At 39.4% G+C, this 18337-nt stretch overlaps 1 protein-coding gene across 1 annotated transcript; it reads left to right on the plus strand.

Annotated features, from left to right (window-relative positions):
- The first annotated feature begins 1683 nt into the window (after nucleotides 1–1683).
- Nucleotides 1684–18157, plus strand: sgcg (sarcoglycan, gamma). Its single transcript, XM_079246850.1, has 8 exons — nucleotides 1684–1835; nucleotides 7444–7646; nucleotides 8110–8214; nucleotides 11693–11780; nucleotides 13236–13355; nucleotides 14956–15028; nucleotides 15643–15766; nucleotides 16646–18157. Exons 2-8 carry the CDS (start codon nucleotides 7452–7454, stop codon nucleotides 16811–16813), a joined length of 873 nt encoding a protein of 290 aa, XP_079102976.1. The 5' UTR covers nucleotides 1684–1835; nucleotides 7444–7451; the 3' UTR covers nucleotides 16814–18157.
- The last annotated feature ends 180 nt before the right edge of the window (nucleotides 18158–18337 follow it).

The raw sequence follows: 18337 nt of genomic DNA on the forward strand, positions 1-18337 counted from the left end.
TGCATGTGCTTATAATTTAAATCTGTACATCAGGATTCAAGAGTAAAGCTCTGTATCCCATTTTCAAATTTGCACATCCTCAAATCCTCTCCTCACATCCCAGTTCTCCCCCCCGGGATCTGAGGAGGAGACTCAAGGAGAGAGGAGTTGAGGAAATGGGTTTTTGATAACATGAGCTTTTCTTTTTGAACAGACTTGAGGAAAAGCTTCTTTTGTACATTTCTTTGTTGTATATCCCTGTTTTTATTTTTTAAGATTTCTGCCATGCGAGCATAAAAGGTTTATGACAATTTATTAACTTTTTTTTTCTCACTTTTTCACTTCATACAGCGACATCATGGGATTTTCTCTTTAATTCATCACATGTGCTGGAAAAAGTTCCACAAAGAGCACCCCTTCGTTTCCTCAGTCTGAGCTCCTCCTGCAGGGTCCTCCATTATTGATCCTCTCTCTTGAATGCTGATAGAAACTGAAACTCAGGTCTAGTTGAGTAGCTTCCTTGCAGTGAAATGATCTAGACGTGTTTGAGTGGCATCTATGAAAAGAGTTGGCCAAATCCTCATGCATCAACACTTTGTTCTGCTTGAGCACAGGAAAAACGGGACCATCCTTTATGAAAGGATAAGTGATGATTTCATCTCACATTATCTTTCATCTACATTTTTCAAAGCAATGCTCAATTATTTTCATCCAGTCGCCTTAAAATTGGGATTTATTATCAATACAAAGGCAGGAAGGTGAGTTCAAACAACCTGCATCTTTAACTTTTATTGCTTTCTTTAAACTTTTTTCAATAGTTTGTTGTTATTATCGACATGATGGCGTGTCTTCCAGAAACAATGTAATAACATATTTAAGGATGAAGAGCTTTTTTTTTTAGAATCTTCTTCAGACAGCTGAAGTTTCACTGCAGTGGGCAACACAGCTGTGTATATAGTTGCTTGTCTCAGTTTCCTCCTACATCTTTTCTCAACTTCTTCACATTTTCCTACAAGGAAAAGTGCGAAAGTAACAACTATAGGAAGTCTCAGCCTTTCAGCTCGATCCATCCTTTGTTTGATTGTGCCGATATTGATTATGAGTCACAAGTATGAAGATAGAGGAGTGAGGAGATGAGAAGTTACATATTAGAGTACTGAGAAGAGCCTTAAGGGCCAAATGAAGTCTATTTCTGCTTCTATTAAGTGTTGTTACAATTGATTTCCACCCTGTTGTATTTAAACAAGAGTACTCGGGAACGTGTAAATATTTCATGCCTTGATGGGTCACCTGTCAATTGAAAACTCACTATGATGGAATATAATTTTGCCTGATTATTCATTTATTCCAATAATATCAAAGGATATTTTTTAAATTTGTGACAGTTCTTTATAAAACCTGGAAAAAGAATGCTAAGATGTTTATTTATATAAAATCCCTCAATCGATTTCTGTCATCTGGCAGAGATGTTTGAAGACCACCTCATGCATCAAGACCTGGGCTTAGCTGTGAAAGTGAGTCATTGCATGACAAGCATCTCTGTTGTGTGTGGATGGGGAGACAGACTCCCCCCTCTTTCCATCTCTCTCACACACTCTGGATATCATGTTGAAATATGTGTAGAAGGCAGAGGGAGTCAGAGAGACAGTCAGAGAGGGCATGCCGGGGAGTGGGAGCGCCTTCTCGTGGTGATCCATCAAGCCACTTCCAGTGCTGGATTTATGGCACGCAGCTGTTGAGTGGCTGACAGACATGTGAGGAGCTGAAGCGCTGCTGACTCTCAAGCTGCTCGCACCAGCCCGAGGTGTGATCACTGTTGCTTTGGAAAGAAGACTGCCGAGCCTCAGCACACAACGGTGAGTAATTTGCTTTTTCTTCCAGGAAGATCCATGTAGTCATTTGCTTCTCGTAAAGCCTCACTTCAAGATCAACTTTAAGGGTTTTAAAGTGGTAACCTTTCACCTACTGTGTAGGTTTTTAAGTTTTTCTCCTCCTCTATGTTTTAATGTTGCGCTGCGACCACCTTCCAGTCCTCACAGAGATTGCTTGGGATTAGGAAAATATGCTTTAAGTCAGCCAGCTGTCAGCAGTTTTACCATACATGGCCAACAGTGCAGAAATACTAAAATAACTGCTTAAGATCTGCACGGCAATGTTTTATGTTTGTTATGATCCATACTTTGCTGTCTTATCATTGGTCATTAGTTGTAACTTGGTCGGGCTTGGTATGCTTGTTTCCCCCTGGTGCTTTTTTTAAAATTTAGTTCACACTACTGAGTCCTATTTTTAGAGGTTAAGGCATCACAGTGGAGTGGAGACATGACGCCAGCCACTTCCAATACAGACAGACAGAAAATTCACCCGAGTGCTCACAGCATCTCTGAGTATTTCTTTGTGAACGTCCTCCATATCAAACCATTTGAAACTCTTTTGACTGGAGAAAACTTTTGGCATGCAATCAGTGCAAGCCCTGGCCATGTGTGAAACCTGGATCATCAATTACAGCCAGACTCTGTGGATTGTATGCGAGCCATTAATCCGTCCAGTTCTGGATTCACTCTCATCCAGAGGTCATAGATAGAGAGACAAGGGGGACAACAGCTTGTTGGAGGTCAGAGCACCTCAGAATAAACAGTCAGACTAACTTTGGAAAACCAGTTTTCCTTTTTTTAATCTGTCTCTTATACAAAATAAAACATTTTTTGTCAGAATATCAAATCTAGTTGCAAAGAACCCCATTTCAGTAGCAAGGAAACTTAAAAAAAGGCACAGGCTTCATAAAAAAACAATTACAACAACCCATCCGCTGAGCATTCCTGGCTCGCTGGTAGTAAAGCTGTTCGGGAGTGTTTATTTAGGTTGCTATGGAAGGATCAGTCTGTGGCTGAAGGGCTGCTGGTAAGACTGAAACTGGAGCCGAAAGGCGCCTTAAAAGATCAAGCCTCAAAGCCAACTCCTCTTCACTGTGGAGCTGAGCTACTGAGGCCTCTTAATGTGTTTTAATTTAAAGTAATTAGCTTGGGTTACAGCAAATTCATTAACATCACAATGAACAAAGTAAGAGCTCTGTCATGCTCACTGCTCTGTTGCCCAAAGTGTGTGAACTGATCAACATGTCAGCACACATATGTCTGTGTTTAGAGATGCAGTGTGGGGAAATTAGAGTCAGTTTGATTGAAACAGATGCTCTTGCTCCTCTTTCAAGCCTCAGTGGAGGATTCGCTCAAAAAAAAGCAAAACAAAACACCAAACATTAAAACTCCAGTGAATCCATGTTCACATATTCAGGAGAGTGAAAACCATGTTGTGAAAAGTTGCTGTTGCTCTGCTGCAACGCTGGGATTCAGTTTCTCATTATGACTCACACACATGATTAATAAATATAAATGAAATGAGATAGAGGCAAGAAAAACGAGCATTTTCACATAACTTATTCCTTATCAAGCCTCCCTCTCCTCTCCCCCCATGGAGATATCACAGTCATTTTCCCCTTCTATTTGCAGACAGCATTCATTTGCTTGTTTGTGAAATAGAGGCTATTCATCACAGCTGGGCTTGCAGGCCATGTGACAGGTCCTGTGGAGAGGCAGATTTGGTCATAGAGGCACCCTCAGCTTTGCCTGCTCTCATTGTTTCCTGCAAACAGCGAGAAAAGGGTCACGCGCCTTCTCCTGGACCTCAGGGAGCTCAGAGCGCAGCAGTGAGCTCTTTTGCTTTTATCCATCACCCCTTGGTGTGCGGGTAAAACAGTCTTTACCTTCATTATTTACAGAAACTTATTTTAGATTGTTTATGCAGTTTGCCACTGAGTGCAGATTCTGTCTGCTTCCTTCTATTTGAATCATCATCATCTGCCCATGGGAGCCACTGCAGGACGATGTGCTCCGTTCAACATCTGTTCATGCCAGAGAAGAATTACTTTTTAGTTTGAGAAATGTCTCCTTTAACATGATGGAAAACATCTTTACTGTGTGAGTCGGATGCAGCATATGGCCTGTATGTAAATCAGTGTAGCTTCACCAGGCTGGGCCCTGACAAGTTCAGTCGAGATAGGTGGGCTATGTCTTTGTTTACTTTTTCTGAAGACATTTTAGATGTTGTGGCTTGAAAAAAATGAAAATCTTGAGCATTTTTTGTCTTCATTCTGTCTTCTCTGGGTGTTTTGTGGACCCAGTAATCTAAAACTTCTCCCGAGTTATATCTGTATGCCCTGTTGTCTATTTCTGGTTATGAATGCAGGTTAATCAAAAGAAAGTGACACGGCTCCTCTTATTTGGAGCCCTGTGAGCTATTTGGCACTGCAAAGCTCAGACACACACTTTTTCTTGTCAATGTGAAATATATCCTCGAGGCCGTCTGTTGTCACTGTGTCAGATGGGCCTTATGTGCTGACCTGAGGGCTAATGTGCAAGTTCTGCAGTTGGATCTTATTCTGCCTTCATGTGACAAGAACATAGAAGTGAATGATTCCTACAACATAACATATAATACTTACTGTGTTATGAAATGGGCATCCACTTGGTTTTAGTCTGTGATAGCCTGTTGCTGCATAACCAGAAATACTGCCCCTGCTCTTTAATAAGTGCCTTTTTCCTTTCCTGTTTTGAAAAACTGCTGGAAATTCTGTCAAGGTTTCCATTGGCTCAACAATCCACATTTTCACTAAATGTGTGCATGAGCTCTGAGCTCATGAGTCATAGACTGCACACTGTGTGAGCAGTGCATTATGTGAAGGTGCCATTAGGGAGGTTATATTTATAAGATTAAGCTGAAAAGCTGGATATATATCTAAATGTGGTGTTACTTACTTGGATTCTGCATGACCTGTAGTGTCAAAGTGCAAGAAATGAAAATCCACTCATTGACTTTTTCTTTCTGAACCCAAAAGAAAAACCAAACAACCACTGAAAAGATTTGAATGCATCTTTTGTAAATGTGAAAAGTAGCTCTGCTGTATGCAGTATTCATTCTACTGGTATAGATGGCAGCATATGACCCTCAAAGAAAAAAAACTTGTTTCAAACAAACATCCGATTTATAGATGAAAAGAAAAAGTCCTCTCTGAAAATGGGAACTTGTGTATTTACAATATGTATCTATGCTATTCATTGCTATGATTTTAGGCTTAAAACTGCTTACAATCAACAGTAAAAAGCTATTTGACGCTTTATTGTGTCAGGCACCTGAATTAGACCATGTCAGAAAATGCTTTCTTTTACTTTTTTATGTTTTTCTTGTAGTTTATCAATACAGGCTTCAGAATTTTGATTATTAGAAAGTCTGAAGACTTCCTTTTGCAAAGCTTACTTTTGCAGAGTTGCAATGCTGCACTGATGTAAGAAAAAACACAGTTTTCCGTATTTTCTGTTTTTGCTTTTTTTCTCTTTTTTTTTTGACCGCATAAAGTGTCTTTTTAAAGTTAATTTAAAAAGACACTTTTTAAATTAACAAGGTCATATTCAGGTAATATATATATATATATATATATATATATATATATATATATATATATGTGTATCTCTTGTCATCTCCAGCTTCAGTCTGTCTGTTTAGAAGCCTCGTCTGAGAGACCCTGTCTTTACTGACTGCTTGAAAGTTTTTGAGGGAAAAGCAGCCGCTTATTTTATGTTTAACAAGTGTAACTGGTTACTTACCAGGAAAACGCAGGAATGATCAAAATGTTTTTTGTTTGGTGATTGACAAGAAAATGAAAAATTACTGGAGAGTGAGAAAAAAAGAAATTTAATTACATTTTTCCAGCTCCACTGTTCTAAACAATGATTTTCTGGATTGGTTGGAAATTCTCTTATTTTCTGATAGCTTGGACTGCATACTGATTGCATCTCAGGGAAGTTGACTGCACAGGGTTTTCAGACATTTTAAGTAAGACTCCAAACCACAAGGGAGCAAAAACGCTCAGTTCAAAGGGAAATGAGAACTGTGGGGAAGAACTGAATGGTTCACCATTTCAGAGAAAGATAGCAAAATTACCCATCAGTCAGTGCGTCTCACTTTAATTGAGAAAGAGGGAAAAAAAGAGAATAAAATACTTGAACATATATTATTATATATTATGATATACAGTAGAAATGATCAACTGTCAGACAGATGATGTAGTAGATTATGTTAAAGTAATTATTTAATTACAGAATAAGTGGCTTATGAAAGTATTAACTTCTTTGTGTTTTTAACCCCCTTTTATTTTTGCAGTATAACTTATCATTTTTGTAAATTTTATATTAAACAAAAAAAAAAATCCTACAAAACAGACCAAAGTGACATAATGAATTAAAATTTAAATTTAAACATGTTCAAATAAAATTTGAATAAAAACAAAAACTGCATAACAGACACGACAATGCTTTCTAAAGCCACTTTAACAGCAACTGCAGCTGCAAACCTCTTGAGGTGTGTCTCTATGAGGTTGGCACATATATCCACTGGGCCTTTTTCCCCTCCATTCTTCAAAGTGAAGCTGCTACAGCTCCTTCAAGTTGGATGGGTTCTGCTGGTGTTCAGCAATCTGTAAATCATGCCATAGATTCTGCCAGCAACTTCATCTCTAGAGAAACAAACTGCTGACATCAAAAGTAGCTTGTCAGCAAGCGTAGCTAACATTAGTGTGGCTTTGAAACTGACAATAAATGATTTCTGAGGTTATTGATCTAAGCATTGATGGAGGGTGGTCTGTGTTTGTGAAATTGAAGCGTCTTTTGACTGAAGGCAACCTGTTCAAGCAAGTTTTCCTAGCTGATAGAAGACTGGTGAGCAAGGGACATGGATTTCTGTTAAACCACTTTGTAAAGTGACGCAGCTTCATGAGTCCATCTATAATTCACATAAGGTCCAGCTAATGAGTTTGAAATTTGTTGGTAAAGATCACGTACTGAACTAATATTGTATTATCCAGCCAGTTTAACTAAACTGATTTAAAACGTGCAGGTTAGCATCATGACCACTACGCCAGAGCACTGTGGCCTCACAGCAAGAAGGTTGTTAGTTTGAGCCTCGACTCGGGGGGTTCAGACAGTGGCCTTTCTGTGTGAGGTTTGCATGTTCTCCCTGTGTATGTTCTCTCCGGGTACTCTGGCTTCCTCCCACCACCCAAAGACAAGCATGTTAGGTTAACTGGTTACTCTAAATTGTCCCTAGGAGTGAGTGTGAGAATGAATGGTTGTTTGTCTCCCTGTGATGGACTGGAGACCAGTCCAGGGTGTAGCCTGCCTCTCGCCCAATAAATGCTGGGATAGGCTGCAGCTTCCAGTGACCTGGTTCAGGAAATGGATGGATGAATGCCATGATCAATTATTTTCACTGCTTCCCAGCGGTATGAGCCAGCTGACCCACAGATATTACAGCATCACAGTGGAGTTACATATCAACTCTGTGATATTTCATGTTTAGTTTTACTGTGAAGCCCCAGTTTCTGTCGCCTGAATATCTTTCATAATGTGTTTTGCTCAGCTCAACAGATGGTACGGGAGCAGTATGTCACCACCACCCAGGGCAGCAGCTCGCCCAGGTCCGTGCCTGACCATGTCTACAAAATCGGCATCTATGGCTGGAGGAAGCGCTGCCTCTACCTCTTTGTGCTGCTGCTCATCGTCATCCTGGTGGTGAACTTTGCCCTCACCATCTGGATCCTCCGGGTGATGTGGTTCAACACGGTGCGCATGGCTTACATTTCAGATGAGATGTCTGTTTTCTTTCATTGCTATTTTTATGTGTTTGGTTAAAAACTCTAAACGATCCATTTTTATAATACAGTTGCACTTGTTTATTATAACTAATGTTGCAGAAATATTATTATCCATCTTTAGGTGGTATTGTATATAAACACTAGATCTGTTTTGTCAGGTTGTCTTGTCACCTTACTGTCTTAAATCCAGATGGTAACAGTGGGTTTTATGCAGAAACAGAGATGCAGCAAACAAGCATGCATACTCATACATACAGACACAGTCAGATAAAGAGCCTTTATGAGAACCTAATACATCTGTTTTATGATCGGATGCTGTCAGGAACATTCACAATGCATATTTCTGCCATCCATACAAACAACGCTTCATGTAAATGTAGTGCTTCAAGCCTTTTACTTCTGTCTTCATTTGTGTCTTGGTCTGGTTGTAGGAAGGGATGGGACTCCTGCAAGTACACAGTGATGGGGTCAAGCTGGTGGAGGGCGAGTCTGAGTTTCTTTTCCCCATCTATGCTGAGGAGATCCATTCCAGAGAAGTAAGATAACCAAAAACGCTGTTTCTGTCCTATTCCCACATTCTTGCTTGTTGTCTTACCCCTTTTTACCATCCTCTCTACATTCTGCTTTCCAGTTACTTTTTCTCAGTGTTGCTCTATCGTCTGGTGGTTATTTTATCCGGTGGTTATATTCCCGTCTTTTATCTTTCTTTCTTTTTTCCACAGATTTCTAAACTCGTGCATGACTTGTATATGTGCAGGCATGTGCTCATTTTCATCTAATTTGTTGTTGATTCTCAAGCACTTTTGCTCTGAGGCACATTTCTAACTGTATTTTTTCCTAGTGTTTTTATTTGGAGGGATGTGTTAGAACAAACTAGATTTGGCAGTCCCACAGTGCACGTGGTGGAGAGCTCAGCTCCCCATTAACCTCAGGGATATTTGTGGTGGGGAGTAGTTTATGGCCTGCCTGCTAGCAGCAGATGGGAATACTTTGCTGCGGTTATTTACATGTTATGGCTTTTCTTGCTCATAACAGCATTTTTTAAAAGCATTTATTTTTACTTCATAACTCTCATTAAAGCGGCAATATAATCCTCATTTATGAATGGACATATTTTCTAGTGCAGTGCTAGTCAATTCAGTCCCATGAAAGCTGCAGCCATGCAGATTTTCAATATCTCTCTGCTCCAACATGCCTGACTCAAGGAAATGAGTCACTTTTCAGAACTTCATTGGCTTTTAGATCCATTTAATTTGAGTCAGGTGTGTTGGAGCAGAGACATAATGAAAGACTGCAGGACTGCAGCCGTCAAACTGAGTTACCCAGCTCTCCTGTATTGTATAGCTTTCTAATGAAATTCAGTGTTGAGTGGCTTATCCAAATCCAAGTGATTTACTGTTGGGCTGCTGCCTTTCATAACTATATAAAACATGTGTTTTCTATCTGCTTATATAAAACAGATGACTTTATTTTTTAAAAAATCTTTGTCTTGCGAAAATGTTTTTTTTTTTTTTTTTTTTTAAAGAAACATAATCATAAGCATGCTTCAGTTCAGTTCAGTCAGTGCATCTAGAGCTACTATGTGTATGTGTTTTTCAAGATTCAAGATCCCTTTATTTGTCCCACGATGGGGAAATTTATAACACAACAGCAGCAAAAAAAAAAAAACAAAACAGAAAAAAACAGTAAGAAGGGCTAGGCATGGGATGAAATAAGATATAATAAATAGAGTATAAAAATAAAGACTAAAAAAAAAACAAAATAATGGTTTTTACTTTAAGTATACATGTACATAGTACAGAGAGGAGAGCCTGAGAATATACATACCAGAATTATGTAATATTACAGGTCTGAATCTAGTGCAAATCAGTAAAATGACTCATAACAGAAATATAATGTTATCATGCAAAGTCCAGTAATAAGTTTGTTCTTTTTTGTGTATTATTTCCGCCAAGGATTTTATATTTTTACTGGCATTTATCTCTTTGTTTGTGTTCAAGATAACTTAAAAAGTTATGGACAGATTATGAACAGCTGGTTGGTTGTTAGCTGGAGGTTGAGCTAGTCACACACAGCACCTGCACATTATCATTCATTCATTTTCCGAACCGCTTATTCCAATTCAGGGTCGCGGGGAAGCTGGAGCCTATCCCAGCCGGCTTTGGGCGACAGGCAGGGTACACCCTGGACAGCTCGCCAGTCCATCGCAGGGCACCTGCACATTATAATTGTCATAAATTAATGAAACACTCTTATCCATATCCAGCCATAACAGAAATACTTACGGACAGCTATAATGTCAAAAACAAGGACAAGGAGAGAGAGTAGTGTAAAGAAAAGATCTCAGTGCATCATGTTGGGGGGGGGGGGGATCCAAGCATCTGAGACCTGCTCTCCATATCTGACAACAGAGAATGCAAAGTTGATGTTGTGTTAATTTAGACAAGGACACATCCCATTGTGTCCTTACTTCCTCTGAGGCTGTGTTTAATATGTACAAACCCTGATTTTAAATGGTTCTATGCTCAGACTGCCGGATTAGCCTTGAAAAGAACAGATTTAAAATAATTACAATATTAAAACAATTCTAATCAATGCAGCAACTAATAAAAACCATTACATGTGGCTCAATGAGAAAAACCCATTGCTTAACGGCAGAATTTTAATTTGTTCACTTTGAAAAAATTGTGAAAAACTTGGAAGGTTTTGTGCAGGATCAGATTATATCATATTTGCTTGGTAAGTAGTTTTAAGTGACAATTCTTGTGGGATGACAGAGTTTTAAATTTTAAATGACAAAATTAGCACTACAGAGACCACAGTCGGAGAATCAGATCAGAATCACAATACGATTTATTGTTATTGAACCACCGTCCCGACACAACAAAAAGCCTTCCAGTTGCTTCCCATCCAAGAGTAAACAAACAACATACATAAACCATAACAGGACTTTAGTTCCACTTTCTGGCCTAATTCTACAATCATCTGTTCTTTGGAAGAAAAAGGAAGAAAATCCAATAAAAAAGGGTTTAGCCTAAACAAAATGAGACAAAAATCCAAACTGGCTGATCATTTATCTGTAATTACATACATAATCTAACTAATTTGGGGTAAGGGGTAATTTCCATTAATCTTTTTGAGTGATTGTTAAAGTTAACTTATCACCTCTGTTTAAGAGCTCAGATCTGCCAAACGAACCAGGCTGGTCACTGCTTTCTGCTCTGTATCTGCAAACATACCTCAGACTGTTTTCTGACTTTATATGCTTCTGTCTTGTTAGCTTATTCCTACATCAGGATGTTAGACATGAACTGTTAAATCATTATTAGTTGGGATCACCCAAGTTGACTGTGAAATTAGCTGAGTTAGTCAGTAATGAAAAAGGAGGAAAACCCTTATTGGACTACAAGACAAAAGAATGCAGAGACTGTATACGTTTTCTGTAAAGACGCTAATCAGAAACGGTACTTTAAGGGCAGCTTAAAATGACAGTACACACTTTAGCAAAGGTAAATGTTATAAACCTTTGTTTTTTACAGGAGATTAAAATAAATACATACAGAAGAGATTCCTGCATTTATTTGTAAGATGCTGATACTGAAGAGGCTCGTATGAACACAGCAAATAACAGAGCTGATGGGAACGTCATCAACTTCCAGGCTTTGGCCATGATCCAAGATGACTTGATATGTCAGCAAACATCAAGGATATCACATTCATGGGTAATACTAGAGGTAGTGGTAAACCCTGAAAATCATCAGAAGTCATCTTCTGGGAACCACAAATGTCCTGACAGTCCTTTAATGTGCTGTTTTAGTGTTACAGTCTAAACTAAACAAGTCAGTAAGTAGTGTTGCATGCAGAGCAACACTGTCAGCTGTGGGATCACGTTTTAAATATGATTTTGTGTGATCAGAATAATTGACATTTTTGTCATTTTTCTGTAGCAGATTCACGTCAGGAAGATTTGAATTGGACAGAAATGTGACAGGGTTGTTTTGTTTTCCCCCACAGGACTCCTCGCTTGTGGCAAGCTCATCAGAAAATGTTTCCCTTAATGCCCGGACTGAGAATGGTGATGTTACAGGAAGGATATCTGTGGGTAAGAAGACACACGTCCACACTGACACATACTGGCACTCATGCCTCACATCTATTTTATGTATGAGGCCGATAGTAAAGTGTAGCGGAATATGCCTCTACTAATTCTTAATTTATTAATTACCTCGGAGCACCACTCATCACTTTTAATTAACTTAAGATTCAGGCGGATGAGACACCTGAAAAAAAACTCAATTCAATAAACAGTCTCAATTTAAGGAGTAAATCCTAAGAACGAGCGAACCAGAAATTGTGCATTCAGAAATTATGACAAGAACAGATGAATTGATTACATATTTATTGACAATGATGATAAACAACACTGTAGAAGAAACCAAACAGTTAAAAAGAGGTTATTAATGGAATAAGTTAATGGATGTCTGCATGGGTTTTCAATTCTGATATTAATAAGGAACGCTGAACGCATCTAAAGTTTCCTTTAATTGGGGGAAGAAGTTTGAATTTCTTTCCAGTCTCCTTCTCAGTCAGGGGAGGGGTTGTTCTGGTGCCATGAAGTCAGGCACTTTGATGAAAGGTGTAATTTTTGACAAGAACCAGGGTTTGGTCAGATGCGACTCTCGGCATCCCCCCGACCTGCAACTTTAAATTGCGTTCCACTCCTTTGTTGATGCAGCTGCATTCTGTAGAGAGAAAAGGGTGTAAATCTCTGAGTGTCGTCCTCCCTTGGGTCAAATGGTCACCCTTCTCGTCCTGTGTGGACCAGTCTTACTGCAGAGAAAGAAATGACAACTATTGTTTAATCCAGTTCGAATGTTTTTTAACCCTGGAAGGCCAAGATCACAACAAAAGACATTCATGAAGTTGCCCTGCGGGGATCCCTCATTCTACATTAACAGTGACGATAGGCCATATCTCAATTCATAATCCCTTAAATTTCCATTTAAAATCCATCACATGCAGCTTTCCTTGATCTGCTGCAGCTTCTGGATCATTCTGTCTGACCCAGAGGCCCCGAGGCCTGTGCAGGGTCATATTTGTACATGTTTTATAGCTCACCAATGTCTCATACCAGGTTATTATGTTATAATTAAAAGGCAAGCAAATGATCTGACTGATTACCATGTTTCACCATGCAATTATGTGTCCTTGATCATTAAGCTGTAGAAAAGCAGAGCTTGTATGATCTGCATGAGCGTAAAACTGAAATGCATGTTAGGGAAGACTGTTCTCTATAACTCACAGTTACAGGGAAGGGTAAGGTCAAACAACCTGACATGGGGTATTATTTATCGTAAGTACAATGTCACACAGTTTTAGTCCATCCATTTCTTTACAGCAGGTCACCGTTTAGTCACCGTTTGTGGCTAAATGCTGCTGCGAAGTCTCAACGTGTTGCGTGCTTTCTGAGAGCTGTAGAATGAAAAGACTCGTAGGAGAAGGAGGAATGAGTATAACTTATTTATGTTTCATCTTCTTTTTGCTGCTGTCATTGCAGGCCCAAAAGAGGCTCAGGGACACACTCAAAATCTGCTCATTAACTCCTACAATGGCAACATGCTGTTCAGCGCAGATGGCGACCAGACTGTGATCGGACCAGACAAACTAAGAGTCACAGGTACACCAGCGGATGTTACGTGCTGCTTGCTTGTCTACAGCGCGCACCTGTCGTGGCATCATTTGGAAAAAGATAACTCTGACAACAGATGTGAAATCAACAGGAGTAGTCTGGTTTGAAGGTTCATACCTGAGTAGCTATGCAGAAACCAAGGACAAAGACAGAATCAGTCATTCTTATAATTATTTGTGTCATATGGTTGAGAGGACAGAACTCGCACATCAATATTAAAGGAAACAGTTAGCTTTTAGTGATAAAGTACTCTTTTTCTGGAACAGAAAGATTATACATCATCCATTTGTAAAATAAAAACGAGAATTTAAACTGCAAGCTTTTATTATTTGAACTTTTTACATCTACAAATGACAAACGCAGGGTAAAAAAAAGCTAGCACTAGGACTAGACTGCATGCAATGGCGGCATCCTTTTTCATTCATCCTTATTTTTTTGTTTTGTTTTTGTTGTTTTGCTACAGAATTATCTTTAACTAGAACTTGAAGGTGTTGGTTTTGGATCAAAGACTTCTTGTTATCTATCTATTTGAACTCTATAAGTTCAGTAGATTTACCATTTATCTATGGATGTGAGCATTAATCCTACAGGCAGTGAGATCAATAAAAGGGACAGTTTACAATTTTGTGCCAACATGTGACAAATTTTAATTATAATACCACACAGAATAACATATATTTGTCCTATATTCTGAGTCTTTTAGTTTTAGTTGATGGTGGTGTGTGCTACTGACCGCACACTGTTTTGACCGATTAATGCTGAACACAGTCAGCTGGGGTCAGTATGATACACAGCAGGCAGCAGGAGTGAAGGATCCGTTTTCTCAAATTCTTGAGCCAAAAGCTTCTGTATTCAGTTTGTGTTTACATTCATTACACATGGCTCAAAACAATGTTGCCTGGCATTCATCTTCATCTGTCTCCATGTCTTTTTTGGGGATTCCTTGAATTACAAAGATCACACTGAGCAGACAGGCTGCCTCTCTTTGAAAACTAAGCTTTACACATGGGTGTCAACAGCTTTGTTAACATCTCTGTTGTCCTGACTAACACAGTCCAGTTGGCATTATCCTCATGCCTTTAAAAAGCTGTCTGAGCTCAGTGCATTTTCACTGCTGAAGGCAGATGAGAGAAACGCTGGAAATCATGGAGCAGATCAGCCATCTAACAGGGACGCTGATTAAAAAAGGTTAAGCATATGTTTGCAAGGTCAGTCTGCAAATGAGCGACCTCACACTGTCGTTCAATAAGAAGAGATCAATAGCAAAGATGTAGGAAAATTTAATGATGCACAAGACTTGATTTTAAAACTATTTTGATTGGTGATTAGACTCTGACACATATTGGGTGTAGAGCAGTGACATGAATGAAGGATTGGGATTTGGAAAGAGCTCCTGAAGTCTGGCTTTTAGTGCTATGTGAGCAGAACTAAGAGGTAGTAGATGCTTCAGATGAGGAGATTGAGAGGTTGCATAAAAGAGCCTTAAAGAAAGGGAGTTAGACTGTTTTAATTACTGAGCCTACAAACAAACTATGGGAATCATGTCTTGCTTGAGCTTTGTTTACATATGTATTTGTTTGTCCATCAGGTCCTGAAGGAGCTGTGTTCCAGCACTCGGTGGAGGTGCCCCAGCTGAAATCTGAAGTTTTAAAAGACCTAAAGTGAGTTTTCAGCAGCATATTTATCGTATTGCACAATTCCATCAATAACCACTGAACATGCCCAAACTCTGAAAGCCATCCATCCATCCATCCATCTTCTGCCGCTTATCCGGGGTCGGGTCGCAGGGGCAGCAGCCTAAGCAGGGAAGCCCAGACTTCCCTCTCCCCAGCCACATTTGCCAACTCTGCGGGGGGGATCCCGAGGCATTCCCAGGCCAGCCGAGAGATATAATCCCTCCAGCGTGTCCTGGGTCTTCCCCGGGGTCTCCTCCCAGAGGGACGTGCCTGGAACACCTCACCAGGGAGGCATCCAGGAGGCATCCTGACCAGATGCCCGAGCCACCTCAACTGGTTCCTCTCGATGCGAAGGAGCAGCAGCTCTACTCTGAGCCCCTCCCGGATGACTGAGCTCCTCACCCTATCTCTAAGGGAGAGCCCGGCCACCCGGCGGAGGAAACTCATTTCAGCCGCCTGTATACGAGATAACTCTGAAAGCCCTACAGCTTTACTTCTACGTTTATACCTAAAATTAATCTAGATGTATCACATTACTAGAGTTCTGAATGTGAGTTGGTGAAATGAAAACACAGAAAAACTGAGATGTGTTTCTGTAGGCTGGAGTGTCCCACCCGCTCTCTGAGTATGAATGCACCTAAAGGAGTTCATATCAAAGCCCTGGCTGGAAACATTGAAGCAGCTTCCAACATGGACGTTATCCTGCAGTCAAGTGTGGGGCTAGTAAGAAAACCACTTCACGCTTCCTGCTGTTTACTACACGACATCTCCAGGATTTTTCTCTCTTAGGTCCCCCCTGGGAATACACACAGTATGCTTTTGTTAGAAAACCCGCTGCTTTATTCATCTGCAGTCTCTTGGGGTTGTATTTTGGCGCTGTAGAGCAGGAGCTCAGCTTTTTACATTTATTGAACATTCATGTCCAAAATACACAGGAGATTGACCTCAGAGAGCTTGTTGCACTATACTTTATTTAGCTTTACTTAAGCATACCTGTAGACTTCCACCCATATTATTCTGTATTTACCATTCAATAAGCAGTTAGATCCTCATCTGTTGCCTACGATAAGTTCATTGACATTAGACTTTAGGAAACAGTGGTTTGGGCTATCTTGGAGTAATGGTTTGTTTCCATGCAACTGTTGGAGACTATTTTCGGTAATTACTGCTGCGGTGCAGCACACTGAATAAACCACAGTCTGTGTATCACAAGCACTCATCTGACCCTTTTTAAACTCACTCACAGTAGAGCAGGGCATTAATATCAGAACATAGTTTCAGGGGATAACACACCCCCATCTCTCTTTTTCTTCCCTGTGAGGAGATGTGTGATACTCTAAATGGGACATGTCTTCTAAATGGGACATGTCTTTGGTAACAGCAAGTTATTTTAATTCTCAATATTTAGTTTTTCTGCTACATTCTTTTCATATCAACCATATAGGGTAGTGCATTGTGTAAGTATTAATATGTATATCAACTCTTGTTGCAAACTTCGTATTTATCTTGACACATATGTGTAGCTGGCTTAATGAATGATGTATCCTTTTTTATCTCTGGAAATTGTAATTATTTTTGTTCTCCATGGTGTCCGATGTGCAGCTGGTGTTGGATGCTGAGACGGTGCGCATGCCAAGTCTGCCTCTGAGCGAAGAAGGGGTTTCTGGAAATGCTCAGGGTCTCTATGAGGTCTGTGTCTGTCCCAGCGGAAAGCTCTTCCTGTCCAAGGCTGGAAGAACTTCTACTTGCAGTGATAATCAGGAGTGTTAGATCGACTCTGACAAGGTCATCGACTTTCCATCTCTCTGAGGATGCATCTTTGCTGTTTATATGGAGCACAAGCTTTTCTTTTCTCTCTTTTTAATCTTTATAGCACAGTGGATCTGGCACATCGAGGCTTGAGAAAATACAAAAGCCCACAGGCGGACATGTCTGAGATGTCTGGAAAAACATCTTACAGTTTCATTTATGGACTTCTGACTATTCAGCTGAAACAAATTGTCTCTCAGTTGTAAATTTGTCAGACTCAGAGTTTCGTGGAGAATTGTTTTACACACACACAGTATCATGGCTGGGCAATGAGGAGCTGGTAACGGCTTACATCCTATGCAATATTATCTTGTGGTGCAATAAATTGAACTTGAACATATCAAGGACTTGGAAATTTGGAAAATGCATCTTTCAAATGGGGACAGAGTTTTATTAACAATATTTATTTTGGTTTATGCAAGCCTCTTGGGCTCCAAGCCCTTGGTATGTGATGTTTTTTTTTTGTTGTTGTTTGTTTAGCATTTAGCATGTCCTTATTTTACTAGAGGGGGAAGCTGGGAAATATTGGTATATTTTGTTATTGTAGTCAGTTTTGATTTGTTTGGACTTCTGTGTTATTAATTAAATTTCAGATTTAGCACAAGCAACAGAGTTAATTCTTGCCTCAACCTCAACAGCATTGCAGTTTCGTTCGTAAAATGCTGGTGATTTAGTTTTACATTGGTGTGTCCTTTTTTTAGTTTAGAGATCTGTATATGCTTGGTGGTGTTATTTTAAACCCCTTCATAAGCATGTACCTATGCAGTGGCAAGATAGAGTGTTATTTTAGGAAGAAAGCTGGTCTGTTTGTTGTTTAACCTTGCTTACAGCATGTGGTCTGTGAAAATATAACCTTTGACCACAGCGACATGAAAGCAAAAACAAAAAAAACGGACACACAGTCATGGTCATTAGAGTATAAATTAAAGGGATTATTTTCAACATGCTTTTGCCCTTCATATCAGATTTGCTTGAATTTATTCTTTAAGAACAATATGCATGGCAGGTGCTTAACATTTGCCTTTATTGTAAGACTGAGATTCCCAGCTAATAGTGTCTGAAAGGACAATAATTTGTAATGACTTTTTGTGAGTTTTGCATTACCTTATTATGCTGTTTTTAACATAATTATAAAGTTGCAAGGTTGTGATGACAATGTAACAGGTAATAAAGGTGACACATGGTTTTCACTTCAGGTCTGGCTAATTGTATTTGATGGTGTGTAATATATATTTATTCATTATGTATTTTAAATAAAACTTGCAAAAAAAAAAAAAAAAAAAAGAATAAACTGTATTATGTTTCTATTGAGATCTTTTTTTTCTGATTAAATGCCATGCAAATGTGCATTGAAAGGCATTTTCTTTATTAGGTTGCTCATTGTATGTTTCATTGGTTATTTTGTTTTGTACATTTAATGGACATTAAATTGGATCCTCTTTTAGTTTCCACTATCATTTATAACTTTGAGGGCTCTAATGCACT

This window comes from Telmatherina bonti (genome assembly GCF_933228915.1).
Source record: "Telmatherina bonti genome assembly, chromosome: 9".
NCBI classification, from domain to species: Eukaryota; Metazoa; Chordata; class Actinopteri; order Atheriniformes; family Telmatherinidae; genus Telmatherina; species Telmatherina bonti.